The 18002-nt window shown below is 36.2% G+C and overlaps 2 protein-coding genes across 6 annotated transcripts in view; one reads left to right on the plus strand and one right to left on the minus strand.

Moving 5' to 3' along the window:
* LOC127429294 (nucleoporin NUP188-like) overlaps window positions 1–5232 on the plus strand; it is a 36695-nt gene extending 31463 nt beyond the window's left edge. For both annotated transcript variants that reach the window (XM_051678248.1, XM_051678249.1), the window contains 10 exons: window positions 13–213; window positions 513–605; window positions 699–851; window positions 1068–1205; window positions 1287–1361; window positions 1962–2168; window positions 2319–2444; window positions 2541–2593; window positions 2694–2823; window positions 4555–5232. In XM_051678248.1, the coding sequence (XP_051534208.1) occupies window positions 13–213; window positions 513–605; window positions 699–851; window positions 1068–1205; window positions 1287–1361; window positions 1962–2168; window positions 2319–2444; window positions 2541–2593; window positions 2694–2823; window positions 4555–4734 (1356 nt within the window). In that variant the 3' untranslated portion in view covers window positions 4735–5232. The remainder of the gene's footprint in view (window positions 1–12; window positions 214–512; window positions 606–698; window positions 852–1067; window positions 1206–1286; window positions 1362–1961; window positions 2169–2318; window positions 2445–2540; window positions 2594–2693; window positions 2824–4554) is intronic.
* A 194-nt stretch (window positions 5233–5426) lies between these two features.
* Window positions 5427–18002, minus strand: part of LOC127429291 (CDK5 regulatory subunit-associated protein 2-like) — a 60789-nt gene continuing 48213 nt past the window's right edge. For 3 of the 4 annotated variants that reach the window (XM_051678242.1, XM_051678244.1, XM_051678241.1), the window contains 14 exons: window positions 17812–17987; window positions 14231–14530; window positions 13693–13818; window positions 13478–13591; window positions 12341–12467; window positions 11413–11534; window positions 11137–11331; window positions 10976–11035; window positions 10642–10832; window positions 9139–9276; window positions 8174–8312; window positions 8045–8091; window positions 5926–5971; window positions 5427–5637 (listed from right to left, as the gene is read on the minus strand). In XM_051678242.1, the coding sequence (XP_051534202.1) occupies window positions 5576–5637; window positions 5926–5971; window positions 8045–8091; window positions 8174–8312; window positions 9139–9276; window positions 10642–10832; window positions 10976–11035; window positions 11137–11331; window positions 11413–11534; window positions 12341–12467; window positions 13478–13591; window positions 13693–13818; window positions 14231–14530; window positions 17812–17987 (1843 nt within the window). In that variant the 3' untranslated portion in view covers window positions 5427–5575. The remainder of the gene's footprint in view (window positions 5638–5925; window positions 5972–8044; window positions 8092–8173; window positions 8313–9138; window positions 9277–10641; window positions 10833–10975; window positions 11036–11136; window positions 11332–11412; window positions 11535–12340; window positions 12468–13477; window positions 13592–13692; window positions 13819–14230; window positions 14531–17811; window positions 17988–18002) is intronic. The other variant, XM_051678243.1, reaches the window with a different exon arrangement.

Genomic DNA, 18002 nt, shown 5'->3' on the forward strand with positions numbered 1-18002 from the left:
TGTGTGTTTCAGGTGTGTGTGTTGGCTCTTCATCTGTCTAAAGAGTTGTGTCGGGCTGATGAGGATGGTGAGCAGTGGCTACAGGTGGTGAGGAAGCTGCCAGTGCTGTTGTCGGTTCTGAGTGCTCTAGAACTCAGCCTACGGTCCAAACAGAACCTGTACTTCTCTGAGGCGTCACTTCATCTGCTGCTTACACTCGCAAGAACACCACAGGTAGACACTCACAGATACATTTACATACTCTTGTGTTGTTGTAAAGTCACTCAAATGTTCTTGAAACCACAAACCCACATTCATTCTGCTTTCTCTGGTATTATCAGTGCTTTAGTGATGTCTGATTCAATAATGAATCATTCAGTTCTTTTTCATTTTATTCGGTTGAGCCGATTTGCAAAGTCTTTGTGTATAACTTGACTGAACCAATGAAAAAAAAAAAAACTAATATGAATCTTTGATATGAATCAGACTTCTCAATGCTCCAGTTGTTTTCATGTTATTCTCCTGATCTGTAGGGGGCAGCAGCGGTCGCAGGTGCTGGAGTGATTCAGAGCATCTGTCTTCCTCTTCTCAGTGTGTATGAAGGTCCAGCTAATGGAGCTACTCAAGTACTGCCTTTTTACTACAGCTTGTTCATTTCTGTGGTTATTACTCATCTAAAACAAATGTATGACTCTGTTTTTAATCCCCGTTTCTCTCAGACATTTGTGCGTAAGTGTCAGGATGCTCCCAGCTGGCCAGGTGTGTACAGATTGAGTTTGTCTCTGATGGAAAGTCTGCTTAAAACTCTCCGTTACAACTTCGTTAACGAAGCGCTCGACTTTGTGGGGGTGCATCAGGAGCGCATACTGCAGGTGTGTGTGGGGAGTCTCAAGTGATTGTATATTTTTATTTACTATATTTTCAGTTATGATGTAACTGAAAAGTGATCAGTGAAAATTGTATGTTGATTAAATGCATAATAGAGTTGATCTGTTTAGAATCTGTAGAACAATCAATATGTACTGTATGGTTCAGATTGATTTTATTGCTTGTTGACATCAGCTCTTCTGCTCAAATATGTGTTGTAGTGTCTGAACGCAGTAAGGACGGTTCAGTCTCTGGCTTGTCTAGATGAGGCTGATCACACAGTGGGCTTCCTGCTTCAGCTCTCCAACTTCTGCAAAGAATGGCAGTTTCACCTGCCACAGCTGCTTAGAGATGTACAGGTGCACACACATACAGTCCACCCCTTCAATTTGACGAAATGAGAGAATATTGTTTTAAATAATGTGTGTTTTGTATTTCAGGTCAATCTGTGTTATCTGTGTCAGACGTGCACGTTCCTCCTTCACAGCAAGAAAATGCTCCATCATTACCTGCAGGTATGAGATATGAAGAACTGATACAGTGTGAAAACAGACACGTCAATCACTCCTCCATGTGAATCCGAGTCTTATTCAAAACCAGTTCAATAATAAAAAAAAAAAAATACTGGAATCAAATTATGACTTTTGAGCCATGAAAGAGCTGGTTCTTTTGAATGTACAGCATGACCAGTGTTGTCTGATTCCCAACTGAATCATTCTTTTGAGCTGGTTCTTTTGAATACTCAGCATGACCTGTGTAGTCCGGTTCCCGAAAAATGAGTCTTTCGAGACGGTTCTTTCAGGCAAATGAAAAACGTACTGAACCATTAGTCATTCATTTTGTCATGTCCGACTTGAAATGAACTAATTGTTTATTTACGTAGGGCTTGTGAGACTTAAATCAGAGCAATTACTAGACGTTTGTTAATGGTGCATAATATGAGTTTAATTTAATAAAAATGAATTAAAAGGTTTGTGTAAACACCATTGGCAAGAATCTGTTCTATTAAAATGTAAATTATTTTGTAATTTTATAACAGGCTGTTGAGGGCAGTAAATTAATAGGAATTGAATTGTATTGTGTGTAATTAAAGTGATATGCATTGGTTTGCTCAGGCAAAGAATGGGGAGGGGCTTCCCCAGGGACCACACCCCAAGCGTGCAGCTCAGCCTGCCTCCAAAGAGCAAGTGGGCGGAGAGAAAGAGGAGGCGGAGTCTAAAGCACTGCAGGCAGTTCAGTGCAGCCTGTTAAAGATTCTCAGCAAAACTCTGGCAACATTACAACACTTCACACCAGACTGCTGTCAGATCTTACTGGACCAGGTACAAACAAACACTTTAAAACATGTGTTAGTCATTAATATTAACATAAAGAAAATTAATTATTGCCTGTTATGTTTTGAAACCATTCAAAATGATAGTGTTTGAATCTTTGTAACCTTGTTAAAAATTGATTGCAAATTTGTATTTTAGTTGATGGACCTTGCGGAGTACAGAACTCTCTTTGTGTTGAGTTTTACCACTCCTGCCTTTGATGTGGCTCCATCGTTTGGAACGCTGCTGGCCACCATTAATGTGGCTCTGAGCATGCTGGGAGAGGTAAGCCTACATTTTTCCCTTTTTAAGCTTTTCAACTAATGTAGAACATGTTATGGGGGTCAAATTTGTTTATATGATTCTGTTTTTTCGTTGTAGATTGAAAAGAAGAAAGAGCCAGTTGTCGTCTCTGAGGACACACAAGCACTGAAGTAAGGAGAAACTCCTTTTTTTTTTTTTTTAATAAAAAATATTGGATCTTAATCTGAATATAACGTTCTCCAGTTAATAAAGTTCCTCTTCTCATTCTAGGTCTTTATTGATGTTCTCGATGGAGAACTGTTTCTACGTGTTGATCTCTCAGGCTGTTCGCTGTCTAAAGGATCCTTCAGTTTTGCCTAGAGACAAACAGAGACTCAAGCAAGAGCTCAGCTCAGAGCTGGTGAGTTATCAGAACCTGAACATTTTTATGAAAAGGCACATTTTGTTGGTCAGATAGTGTAACTCTAAGAACATTTCTTGATATTCAACTCAAAAATTCACTATACTTGTTTATATACACACTTTACAGTAAGGTTCCATTCATTAATATTGGTTCATGCATTAGGTATCATGAACAAACAGTTAACAATATATTGTTTACAGTATTTATTAATCTTTAATATTAGTTAATGAAAATACAATTGTTGATTGTAAGTTCATGTTAGTTCATAGTGTATTAACTAATGTTAACAAACAACTTTTGATTTGAGAAACGAAGATTAATAAAAGCTTTAAAAGGATTGTGCATTGTTAACATTAATGTTGACAAATAGAACCTTATTGTAAAGTTGCTTTACAATTATCTACATTATTATTTTTTATAATATATATTTTTATTGAATTATTTCTATTTGAGGGGCTTTCTAAGCAAATATAGTATATATATATGTGATCAGTTGTAATTAATTTTATTAAAATTAATAGTAATAATTTTTATCAATTGACAGCCCTAATATATATATATAACTTGAATTTTTTTTATGAAAGGCAAATTTTGTTGAGGTCAAATGGTGTAACCCTAAGAAAACTTGATATTCATGACTCAAAAAATTATTTTGAAATGTTTTTGTAAGTAATAATTATGCTGGTTACTAGACTCTTGAGTGTAAACCAGTTACAAACCACCTACAGTTGTGCTCAAAAGTTTACATACCCTGGTAGAAATTGCAAAATTTTGGCATTGATTTTGAAAATATGACCGATCATGTGGCTTTTTAAATTGCAATTAGTGTCTGTGTATAAATAGTCAATGAGTTTGTTAGCTCTCACGTGGATACACTGAGCAGGCTAGATACTGAGCCATGGGGAGCAGAAAAGAACTGTCAAAAGACCTGCATAACAAGATAATGGAACTTTATAAAGATGGAAAAGGATATAAAAAGATATCCAAAGCCTTGAAAATGCCAGTCAGTACTGTTCAATCACATATTAAGAAGTGGAAAATTCAGGGATCTCCTGATACCAAGCCAAGGTCAGGTAGACCAAGAAAGATTTCAGCCACAACTGCCAGAAGAATTGTTCAGGATACAAAGAAAAACCCACAGGTAACCTCAGGAGAAATACAGGCTGCTCTGGAAAAAGACGGTGTGGTTGTTTCAAGGAGCACAATACAACGATACTTGAACAAAAATGAGCTGCATTGTCGAGTTGCCAGAAAGACGCCTTTACTGTGCCAATGCCACAAAAAAGCCCGGTTACAATATGCCCGACAACACCTTGACATGCCTCACAGCTTCTGGCACACTGTAATTTGGAGTGACGAGACCAAAATAGAGCTTTATGGTCACAACCATAAGCGCTATGTTTGGAGAGGGGTCAACAAATATTGTGCTCCTTGAAACAACCACAACGTCTTTTTATAATAAATGGCTTCATATGATCACTATCCTTAAATAAAAGACAGTTTTTTGGCATGATCAGACATATTTTTAAAATCAGTGCCAAAATTTCACAATTTCTGCCAGGGTATGCAAACTTTTGAACACAACCGTGTATCTCCAACACTACTGGAACCTCATTCTACTCTGAGTGGATATTAATACATTATATGGTTGTTTTATGGCCTGTATGTAAATCAGAATCAGTTCCCTGATTTTATCTTGCTTTATTCTGTTATATTTTTTTCTATCAGAGTACATTGTTGTCGACATTATTCCGATTTTTCCGGCGAGGTTCCCCATCCTCCCCCGCCAGCGGGCTGCTTCCTTCTCCACAAATCAAACCACCCACACCGGGATCTAAGGGCACGCTGGAGGGCCAGGAGCCTTTCATTCAGCTTGTCCAAGCCTTTGTACGGCACGTTCAACGTTAGATACGCAAACACCTCAAATTTACTGCTCTAATCAGAGCTTAATACTTGGGAAAAGCTGTCAATTCAGAGATCTGAATGGATTCGTTGAACTTCACATAATGAATTAGTTTAAAAGATTCTGAGTTCTACTTAAAATGAGTCTTTATGGTGCCAAGGTTTCTTACCTGGACTACACAGTCTTTTCTATTTAAAAGCAATTAAATATGAAAAACAATCAGTCCTAATAGCAGCTGAAAACGGTCATTACACATTTAAATGTAATTTTCTTCTAGGTCATTTGTAGTTACATGTATATAAATGTTAGAATTTTTCATTTTATGTCATGGGCTTTTTGTATTGAACTTTTGTATGTGCTAATTGCAATATATTTGTCTTATTAACCATAATAAAATAATGTAAAGGGTCTGATTTCATTAAAGTGTATTAACCTTGTGCTGAAGATTGAAAACATGGAATACTATTTGACCTATAATTAAACTTTTCCAAAGAATAAAGAGCTAGTGTTGTAAAGGATCTTTTATGTTTCTATAAAAGACAGATTGATGCATTTACATGAGAGCTTTTAATGTTCCACCCACTTGCATCAAAATATTAGATTTTAGACAGGGCAGTACAACATGGACAAAGGCAGTGAACAGAAAGCTGTTTAAAACCATTTAAAGACAAACGTTTTATAAAACAAGTTCAAAATATTTAAAAAATAAAAACATTTCCCTTTTATTACAGCCATGTCAAAAGTGACTTACGTGTACTGTATTGCATTGGTGTACCTCAAAAAGAAGAAAAATAAATTAGACAAATCGGGGGATGACGTCACTAAGAGCTGCAATGTGAGTTGTTCTCACTGTGGACTGGACATAGTAGCTGTTTTCTCATTGGTCACTGGCCACTCAGTGGGACGTCCTACAAAAACAATCAAGAAATGTGTTGGGATCCCAAACGATCTAAACAAAATCAAGTAAATCAATACATAGCTTTACATGCTTGTTTAAAGCAAAATATACTATAAGGTCAGAACAACAGAAAAGAATAAATCTTCACTATGCCATGAGGAAAAACAGGCAAAAAACAAATCATAGTTATAGGAATTGAAAGAACAGTGTACATGCTGTGATTGTTAATTGCACATGCAAATAAACACAAAAATTGCTCTTCTGTGAGCACAAACACACAACCCCTTATTAAACTAACCTTCCACCGGCAGACCCTTCGGGCCATAAATGTTCAAATAGTTAGACTGAAATACAGATGTGAAATAAAGGAAAGAGAGCAAGCGATAATTAATTGTCAAGCTTTTTTGAGAAGAAAACAAAAGCCTAAAATACTCTAAAAAGGTAGTTGAACTGTACTAAGTGTCTTGCCAAAGTGCCAAAGAGTACATTTGGGTTATTCCATGTCAAATCAAACAAATATCAGAAACTTCCTCAGCTAAAATTTGTGATGAAAGATAAACAAATGATGATATAAAAAACTAAATATTGCAAACTAAAATATTGAATGCCATGGTTCAATATTTAACCTCATGCGACCCTGCGTCCACGTGTGTGGATGTTGTATTTTGGCTTTGCAATATGCCTGGCATAATTTCATTTTACTTAAACCGACTGATCTTAGTTCAGGAGACTCAGTGTTGCCAGTAAAGGGTTAAACTTTCGCCGTACAAAGTCACGTGACAAAACAACATGGTGCTGATCACAGCGGAGTTTGTGTTTGGTTGAAACGTCAACAAAACTACACCTGGTAAGTTTCATTAGATATCCCATTTTTTACATTTGAGCGATTTATCATGAAACGGCACGCTGTTACACACAATGACCACGTACATGGACTGTATGCTCAGTTTCAGTTAAAATATCCTATATTCACTGTGCAGACAGACAGCACACTGGAGGTTGAGTCATTCACTAAATAGGGAGCAAGGGAGCATCCTATAGCTCTTTTAAGCAGCATTCAATCCAAACTTCTGATCAAAAGTTCAGTTTCAGGCTGCAGATGATGTTTGGATCACTCAGCATGTTTGGCAGACATGGGACAATGATAATCAGTACATAGATTCAGAATTTATAATGTATCATTTTATTTTAACATGGCTGGCAGTGATTGGATGATACTGGACATTATTTTGAATCAGAATTAATTATGCTCATTTCTGATGTAATGTCTGTAACGTCTCAAAAAACATGAATAACCAATACTACTGCAAACTTAATATGATAAAAAAAAAAAAGACTTTCTATATCTTCGTATTATTTAAAAAATTTCTCAACTTAGTCCCGCTGTCCACATATGTGGACATCAACTTTTAGCTAAACTATTTGGGTTAGATTTTTTAGCATGTTTCTTAGGGGTTACTAGTTACAAATCAAAAAGGGGAATGGAAAATGCACACAGCAGTCACACTTGGGTCTCATGAGGTTAAAGAGTAATCCATTATTTTGTAGAGGGGAGCCCTAAACAACTATTTACGCCTTTAGAGTAAAACTACAGGTCAAAAAATAACCTTAGAAAGGTGGCAGCAGCATGATTTTATTTTTACACAGAGATGGGCAGGTCTATTACTAAAATCAGTTGACGTCAGCACCTCTTGTTGCATTATAAACCAATTGTGTGAGTCCAAAAATGGGAAAAATGGGTTGTTTTTCCAAAGTTGGAGTGCCAATAACTCCAGAAGTATTAAAGATATCTTAATATGCTTTTATATTCTAGTTCAGTATATATTGTTAAATTTTACACATTTTCAATGGTCGAAAAACAAATGTGGGTCACATGGTATAATAATTATGTATTACTAATATGTTAAATAATTGTCAGAGATATTGAGGCCCCCTAGTGGGTCCCAACCCCCTGGTTGAGAACCACTGGTCTAAAGTACAAATAATGTTGAAACTAGGAATTTACCTTTATTAGTTCACATATAACAAACAAAATCCAGTCCAAAAATACACTTTTATTAAGAATAAGCAGTGTTTTGGGATTTCAGCATCAGAGACTGTAAATTGTTTCGATCCCAAATCCCCCATTTGTTTTACCAGTAAAAAAAAAAAAAAAAAGATCAAAAAGTTGATAATTTAGAGGGAATTTAAAATATATTCCACAATGAGTGGTACACCGGTGGCCTACTCACACCAACTCCAAGCTTTCATTAAAAAAAAATATATATATATGATAAATGATCATAAAATCACTGTAATGCAGGAGCTCTCATGTTCCATTGCTTTAATAGAGAACAAACAGTACAGACATAATGTTGGGCTGATTTACAGTCCACTTTGAGAATTAAAAAAAGAGAAGTAAACAAACTCAAGCTCACCTCCAGGTTTCCTCTAGCTCTTTTCAACACACCGTGAGTAAGAGACACTACAGGAAACAGCACAAATATTAACTCTAAATGAATATTCAACTTGAACATATGTTGAGCGTGCAGATGCGTGTCTCTTACACTGGTACATGATGACACGCTCCATGCCCTCTTTCAGCTGATTGGTGGATCTCAGGCGTTTGACAGCTCCAGTCAACATTTTCTCCTGCTGTGAGAGACGACTCTTCAGATGAGAGATCTCGCTCTTCAACAGCTCATCCTGATCCGATACAAGACAAAAGAGAGCGAGACGGGTATAATAAAAATACTAGGGCTGTCAAACGAAGTATTTAATTGCGATTAATCGCATAATTTTTTGTAATCACGATTAATCGTATATTTTTTGTAGTTAATCGCGATTAATCGTATATTTTTTGTAGTTAATCGTGATTAATTGCATAATTTTTTGTAGTTAATCGCGATTAATCGTATATTTTTTGTAGTTAATCGCGATTAATCGCATAATTTTTTGTAGTTAATCGCGATTAATCGCAATATCTTTATAAACATGAGTGGACAAATATGCTTCATCCAGATGTATTTTTCAGTCATCCACACAAAACCCACCCCACCAACAGAAAATGAACACAGCACAACTCAATTCAAATTATGTACAAAGTATGGTAGTTCGTGCCGCGCCTGCCAGTGCAAGGCAGGTGTTCAAATGGCAGCTGTCTTGCCGCTGAAAAAGTTCCGAGCTTAATCGGTGCTTTGCGTGCATGTTCTACCGCTGTGCTATACTGATAAAATGCTTGGCGCAGGTATCAGCATAATGTCTCCCACCATCTGTTTTCCCAGCGGACAATGCATGTGACAGTAGTGGCGTTTGCACAAATTGACTCGCTTCTCGTGAACTACAGGTTATTAAAAGGGTCATATTACGTGTTAACAGCGTAAAAAAAATGAGTGGCGTTAAACGAATTATGTGTTAACGCGTTAACTTCAACAGCACTATAAATACTGATATTTCATCCAGGTCTGTGGTATTATATTTAACTGTATATAAAACAGCAGAAAGTTTATGTCCTCATAGCTAGGTTTGTTACCTGTTGAGAGTGTGTGCCACCTCCTGAGGGAAGTGAGACTCTCCAGAGCAGTTTGAGAAGTTGTGCAGCCTCCTCTAGAACGTGCTGCAAAGTGTTCACACTGCTGGAGAAACTCTTCATATGAAACTGATCTACAGCCTGATACACACACACATACACAATAGAAAACATTCTTAGCTCCCAATAAACATACAGAACACTCATGTTGGGGGTTCTCACCCTTTTTGACCAAGGAATTTCCATGACCTTTCCAGGCATTGGTGATTACTGGATAACGTTTTTTAACAATCATTTTTGCAAAAGAATCATTATACTGATTTGTGAATCGTTTCAACGAATTCACTTAAAGAACTAACTCAAATGAACAAATTACAGACAAATCAAAAATCACTTTAGATTGCAAACACGTTTTACTCTACGCAAGAGCACTATTTACTGTAGTTCATGAAATATTGATTAGAGAAAAGCTAGAAAAAAAAAAATCATTAAAGAAATTTCCATGACCTTTAGATTTGATTAACTTCCAGAACTTTTCATTGACTTTTTAGATTTGACTAATTACCATTATTTTAAATGACCTTTTAGATTTTATTAATTTCCATGATTCTTTCGAGACTTTTTTAGATTTTGATATTTTCCTTGATTTTTCCATGACTTTTCAGATTTTATTAATTTTCATTAATATTTAGATGTTATTAATTTCCATACTTTTCCATGACTTTTCAGATTTGATTAATTTCCATGATTAATCAATGACTTTTTAGATTTTAATTTCCATGATCTTTTGAATTTTATTCATTTCTATGAATTTTCCATGACCTTTTAAATTTGATTAATTCAGATGACTTCGATGACTTTTAAAATGTAAATAATTTCCATTATTTTTCCATATATATATATATATATATATATTAGATTTTATTAATTTCCATGAATAATCCACGACTTTTTAGAATTTATTTTCATGCCTTTTTTGCATTTTATTCATTCCTATGAATTTTCCATGACCTTTCAGATTTGATTAATCGCATAATTTTTTGTAGTTAATCGCGATTAATCGCATAATTTTTTGTAGTTAATCGCGATTAATCGCAATATCTTTATAAACAGATGTATTTTTCAGTCATCCACACAAAACCCACCCCACCAACAGAAAATGAACACAGCACAACTCAATTCAAATTATGTACAAAGTATGGTAGTTCGTGCCGTGCCTCGCAGTGCAAGGCAGGTGTAATTTCCATGATTCTTTCAAGACTTTTCAGATTTTATTCATTTTCATTAATTTTCCATTAATGTTTAGATTTTATTAATTCAGATGACTTCTCGATTACTTATAAAACGTAAATAATTTCCCTGATTTTTCCATATTTTTTTTTATTTTATTTTTTGAGATTTTATTAATTTTTATTTTAAAATTCCCTGATATTTTCAGGTTTTCCATGACTGTGGGAACCCTCTCATTAACACACTTCAATGTGTGTGTGTGTGTGTGTGTCTCACCCTGCTGCAGTCCTGTACATGTTTGTCCATGTCTGCACTGAGTCTTTTGGCTTCACTGATCTGTTTGCGCAGGGCGTTATAATCTTCTATCAAACCCAGAACATGACGGCCGCACCGGTCCACCCAGAGCCGATGACCCGGAACCAGCCGGGACGGAGCATGGGAGCCGCTGTCTGCTGAATTACCACTGTCTAAACACACAAATACAACATTTCTGTCTGACATATACTGGTTAAGATGACCTACATGTTCAGATTGGATCAAATATCAACATAATTTTAATTTATTTTTTTACTCTATTCTCTGTATTTTCTATATATTGAATTATATTTACCATGTACAGCACTAGACGGGTCTGTCTGTGAGTGAAGAGCATTTAATTTACCAGCTTCATCTGAAACAGAGAAGAAAAAAAAAACGTTTAAATATGGCACATCGATAGTTCAAGAGGTAGTTGATGTTAAGGGTTGACTCGGGGTCTGTGTGTGTATGTACCTGTGTTAGGCAGCAGGTAGTTGATGTTGATGGTAGATTTGGGGTCTGTGCGGGTCAGTAGTTGTTGTTCTAGTCTCTGTCTGAGTGTTGTGTTGGTCTGGATGCTTCTCTCTAACAGCATACGCAGCTGTCTGATCTCAGCCAATAACTCACTCAGATCCACTGCAGAACCAGATCCTGAATCATGGCCCTCTCCTGCACACACACATACACATATATCAGCTGTGTTTCAAAATGTACTGAGCATTTAAGAGAATCAGGTGCTTTCTAAAATACCTGTGTGAGTGTGCGTGGAGTTCTTGATATGTTCCTGTATTTGTAGTTCAACACGCACAGACTGCAGAAGCTGCTGAGTGTCTAACAACTGCTGCCTCTGATGAGAGTTTTCACACTGCAATCTAAAACACAAATACACACATTTGTTTCACTTTATTAGTGAGGACATCTCATAGACGCAATGGTTTTTCTATAGAGCTAATTATATTTTCTATACTCTAACCCTAAACCCCACAGAAACCTGTTGACAAACATGATTTGGCTGATTTATGAGCCTTTCGAACGGCGAAGACCACTGAAAATGTCCTCACTAGTCCGTTTTCATCATGTTTCACTATATTCGTGAGGACATTTTTTCCTAAATTTGGCCCTCACATGCATGTAAACACAGACATCTGCTTGTTTTAAAAAGTTCAGGGACAAAATACTGAGTGTGTGTATGTGTAATATAAAACTCTCATTAACCTGTTGATGTGCAATTTAGATGTATAATTTGTCAACATTATGAGCAGCACACTATATAGTAAATGTGAACTCATTTAAGCAAAGTAAATTCAAACCCATGGGTGGGGTCAATGAGCATCAACAGGTTAAGCAATTATGCATTTACCTCCTGGATTTCCAATAATTGCAATAATTACAACAACTAATTAACATATCATTACACATGCCCTCTCAGAATGACACATGATACACACGCATTACTGGATCACTGAACGGCTGCCACAGATAATGAGTGTGTTATCTGCAGCGTATCTCTTCTTTGGATCATCTTATATGGGAAACACAAATGCAGAACTACCTAAAGATTATTAATCTGTGTGTTAAAATGCATTGGTGGTCAGCAAATTAACTGTGGGCGGCCGATGACTGTGCTGTCTGAGACTGAGACTACTTGCAGATGCACGCATGCGTGTGTGTGTGTTACCTGTACAGGTTGTCCTGTAGCTGTGTTCGCTCTTGTTTTAGCGTTTCACACTCTTTTCTGCTCAGCTCCAGTTTAGCTGTTCTTCTAGCCAGAGTCTCTCTCAGCCGATCATTCTCTTTCTGCTTATCTACACAAACACAAACCAGAGTAAGAAATTAACTTTTCCATTGAGGAGCAACATTAGCCAGTACATTTTTTTTTTTTTTTTTTTTAAATATAAAAAAAAAATATATATATATAAAGTCATCTATTATTATTATTATTATTTGTTATTTAAATTAATATTTTATAGTATTACTAATTATGTTATTAACTAATAATAATCATTTTTAATAATAATATTAATAATATGTTATAGTATTATTTATTAATTGTTAATAACTATAATAATAATCATTATTATTACTATGATCTTTTACCCATCAAATTAAATCAACATCAACTTGTATTTATGTGATAATATGTCATCTATTATTATTATTATTATTTGTTATTTATATTATTTAAATTAATATTTTATAGTATTATTAATTATGTTATTAACTAATAATAAATCATTTTTAATAATAATATTAATACACAGAAACTGAAGAAATCAGGATGGGGGCAAGTACACTAATATGCCTCGGTTGCTTTCTGTGTATTCTTTATGAGTTAAAAGCAGCTCTTACATTAATACAGACAGGACCATCACAGACGTTTTGTAATATTTTGACCAAATCAGAGCAGAAAACAACACAAACGTGTTAACTTCTGAATGAGAGATGTTCACGGTGATGTATTGGTAGGCGTGTGTACTCGCCGGTCACACATCAGTCTTGCCGGCGTACAGAGATGAATCATGGATAAAATATATCAAAATGTCTGCGAAAGTCACATTTGACAATATTTGTGCTAACCTCAGACCTGTATACACCTTTCCTGGGACTTTGCATGGATTAAAAGCATTTTTTGACTGTTTCCTCCCGCCGATGGTCATAAATATGGCGGCTGCGGGAAAAAGTGACCACTGAAGCAGGTCAATAGTTGACTCTGCATATTAAGCTGCGATATGAGAAAGTGTTTTACCAGCTTTAAGTTTAATTAAAACCATTATCTAATCATTTTAATCAATATGAGTTTGAGCATGTGTGTTACCTCGTGCTCCCTGGTTCAGCTGCTCTTTGAGTGTGTGGTTCTGTGCTAACAGGAAGTGAAGTTCACTGCTGAAGTGAGCCTGATCCTCAGAACCAGCAATGAAGATGTTGGTGGCTGTTGATCACACACACAAAGTCAGACTGATCTGAAGATTGCTGCGGAGAGACCTGCAGAGTGTGTTTGTTTTGTTTAATTGTGAGTAGTTGTGTGTGTACCTGGGTCTGTCTCAGCTTCCTGTAATTTTCTCTCTAATTGTTCTCGGAGTCTCTCGTTGGTTCTGATCGTCTCTTCAAGACGCTGACGCAACGCTCGGATCTCCAGCAAGTGTTCCGCCAACAGATCTACGAGAGAGGGAGTGAGAGATACAGAGAAAGTTTAATCCCGAGTCAACACCAGGCTTGACACGAGAACTTGAACTAACTCTTAACCTGTTTCCTTACCAGATGTGACACTGAAGGGTTCCAGCATCTGGACACAATGAAAATTCTGTCATCATTTACTCACCCTCATGTATTCCAAACCTGTATGACTTACTTTCTTCCTCCTCTGTCACAACTCACTTTCATTGCATCTTTTTTCCACGCATTAAAAGTGAAAGGTGACTGAGGTTGCCAGTCCCTAAGATACTGCGTAATATATTTTGTGTTCAATAGAATAAAGACTCACATGGTTTGGAACAACATGAGTAAATGAGATAGATTACAGATTTGTAATTTTTTTAAGGAAGTATCTTAATGAAACATTGTAAAAGACCTGAGTTAATACTCATGCTGGCTGATGTGTTCTGCTGCTCTGGCTGTTTGTCTGTGGTTCTGTTCTGTGAGGTTTTGGATGGAGTGTTGTGTTTGAGGATGGAGCGGGTGAGGTCCAGTTCACTGCGGAGTGTAGCGTTCAGCTCCTCGCTGCTCCTCAGCTGCTCCTGTAGCCGCCCGTTTTCATGCTGCATCATTCGGACACTCCCCTCATCACCTTCAGACACGCCCTCTTCAACAGCCACGCCCCTGGGTCCCAGCCTCGTATCTGGAGATGCATTGCCATTGGTCGCCTTCAGCCCTGTGAGAGATTTGGCACGAGAACAAACTTGATCGATAAATGCATTTTGCAAATAACTATTTATAAGCAATAAATCCACAGATAAAAATTCACACCCTGCTGTATTTTAAAGACAACATGAAACAGCATTTGTAACACTTTTGTTTTTAATGTGACACATTTCTAAGTGAAACAATAATGAAGGGCGGGACTTCATCAAGATTTGATTGAGAAAAGTGGAGTATGATATTATTATTTAATATCACATGTCCAGCCTTGGTTAAATCTCCAGAAAGTTGTTTCAGAAGTGAAGTTACTACATTTTGATTATTGAAAAAAAATAAAAATAAAAATAAAAATAAAAATCTTCAGAATAACATGCACGAGAAGACCAGGAACATTTAATAAAGTAAAAGAGGTCCATATTCATTTCATACTTTCTTTAACCTTCTGAGACCCGAGCATGACTGCTGTGTGCATTTTCCATTTGCCTTTTTGATTTGTAACTAGTAGCACCTAAGAAACGTGCAAAAAAAGTTTTTTTTTTTTTTTTTTTTTTTTACACCAAATAGTTTTCCTAAAAATTGATGTCCACATATGTGGACAGCGGTAGTAAGTTGTGAAATGTTATTTTATTATTAATACCAAGTTTATTGTGTTTCCAGGAGTGTTGGTTATTCATGTTTTTGAGATGTTACTGACATTACATCAGAAATGAGCATAATTAATTCTGATTCAAAATAATGTCCAGTATCATCCAATCACTGCCAGCCATGTTAAAATAAAATGATACATTATAAATTGTGAATCTATGTACTGATTATCATTGTCACATGTCTGCCAAACATGTTGAGTGATCCAAACATCATCTGCAGCCTGAAACTGAACTTTTGATTGGAAGTTTGGATTGAATGCTGCTTAAAAGAGCTATAGGATGCTCCCTTGCTCCCTATTTAGTGAATGACTTAACCACCAGTGTGCTGTCTGTCTGCACTGGTCTCAGAACAGTTTGAAATACACCTTATTTTCATCCTAACTCCATATAAAGTCTCTAAAAGCATCATTTTCCAGTTTTTGGATGCATCCATTAATTCTCAATGTGGTAATGCACAGTGAATAAAGGATATTTTAACTGAAACTGAGCATACAGTCCATGTACGTGGTCATTGCGTTTAACAACGTGCCGTTTCACGATAAATCTATGAAATTTTAAAAATGGCATATCGAATGAAACTAGAGACTCTAATCTTTTGACTCAAACAAGTTGTAATGTAAAAACTTAATTAGGTTTCTTACCAGATGTAATTTTGTTGTTGTTTCTCCTAAATATAAACTCTGCTGTGATCGGCGCCATGTTGTTTTGTCACGAGTCCTTGCGTCGAAAGTTTAACCCTTTACTGACATCACAGTGTCTCCTGAACTGAGATCAGTCGGTTTAAAATAAATTATGTGTTGCATATAGAGGAGCCAAAATACAATGTCAACGCATGTGGATGTGGGGGTCACACGACGTTAAAGGGAAAGATTACCCATGTTGAGCTAAGTATTGATACAGATTACCCGATCTGCTTCAAATAAATTCACAAGCTCTTAAATTGATTTCAATTCGATTTCTGATTACGATTTATTTGGGCATATATTTCGGTTATAATGTTAGAGTTCACTGGTTCCTATTTTATGCTGTCCATAACAGAGGGGCTCGAGCACAGGACTGGGCATGAGCTCTAAAATCCCCACAGACTCTCTGACTTGAGCAAGAAACAGAAAGACAATTATAAATAATAATTGGTAAAGTCGTTATAACATATAAAGGTGGAGATGGGAAGGTGGAGGGATGCCAGAAGAATCGTCACGGGTGAGAGGGAAGCAGCTGCTTATATATCATTGGGATATGATTGACAGGCCTAGAAAAACAAGCTCCTCCTGCACTTACATTTGAAACTTCATTTTGCTTACATATGAAATTAATCTGACAATGTTTGATACCAATTCTGAGACCACAACAAAATACTAACTGCTTTGAGTAAACAGTTTCAAGTTCAAGTTATTATTCAAGACAAGTCAACAGTCAGTAATAAAGCAACAAAGAAACAACTTACAAGCGACAGAACAAATAAAAATAGACCAAGGATACAAATAAAAAAAAACTTTGTAAGTGCAACATTTAACCTTTATAACAACAGTATAAAGTACAAAAGCAACCATTCAAAAATTGAAAAAAGTCACACAATGTACCATAAAACTACTGGTCTTCACTGTATGATTATAATATATTAATAATGATAAAAGTTAATCTTAAGTTATCCAGCCAAGTGCATTTAGTAGTTTTTTTGTTACTGTTGTTTGATTAATATTAACGACATAATAGACAGTGGCAAGTCAGAGCAACACTTGGTAGTTACCTTCATCTTTGGTGGCTTTTAGCACTTTCCTCCACCTGCTTCGAGAGACACCGTTATGGATCACAATTTGCTCACTCGTCTCCAGCTACTCCTAACCTCAACTGTTCTTAAAGGCACTCAGGGAGTAGAGGATATAACACCACATACTGAATAATGCATCTGTACGGGCCGGTAACGGGACACCGACTTCAGCTCTTGCCGTTCAACTACACCACTCCAAATCCTCAAGCAAACATGACCGCAAACGAACGGAAAATAACTGTTATTAGACAAAGCAGGGCGTCTATTTCTAAAATATATCTAAGATAAATAAATATATATATATAAATATAAAAACAGGATGATGTTGGCTAAATGTTCACTAAAATGCCTCAATAGACACAAAGTTATAACCAAAGTTGTTGTGCTGCATACTCATTAATACTTACACATTTTATTTATATTATTTCGAATCACTTGTGAAAACTACATCAAGCCGTTACCAGTTCCTAAAACTCAAGGTCTCTCTACAGGTCAAAAGGTCACTGAGCACCGGGTAATGGTATACCAGATGAATAATTCAACTTGACTTAAGAGGTGCTCTGTCTTGAACTGAGATTCAATTTATCTATTACTAGCGATTCCAATTCAGGTGAATAAAATATTAAGTTTCCAGGAAGTTTGTTTACAAAAATTATGTTTTAATTTTACATTGTAATGTGTTACATGAGATACATTCAGGTGCATTCCCAAACAAATGAAGCAGCTACATGAAACAAAGGAAAACGCAAGGATTTGTATGTGCATTTATTAATTTTATTTGGTTGTTTTTTGTATAAATCATTGTGGAGTCTTAAGATATATTTATCCATGGCATAAAGTTTTGCAAAAAATAAACAAATGCTATTTTTTGAGTGTTACCTGTGTGAACTCTGTGGACAGCATGAGGGCTACCACAGAAGGAAGAGGTGCCATCACTTGACAGCCTGGCACTCATCTCAGAGTCTGAGTGCTGCTGCATTCTGGGAACTTGCTTTCGAAGTTGATCTTGCAGGCACTGAATGAGCTGGTCTTTCTCCAGCACTTCTGCAGACAGTCTGTTAAACACACAC

Source organism: Myxocyprinus asiaticus, chromosome 38 (genome assembly GCF_019703515.2).
Source record: "Myxocyprinus asiaticus isolate MX2 ecotype Aquarium Trade chromosome 38, UBuf_Myxa_2, whole genome shotgun sequence".
Classification (NCBI taxonomy): Eukaryota; Metazoa; Chordata; class Actinopteri; order Cypriniformes; family Catostomidae; genus Myxocyprinus; species Myxocyprinus asiaticus.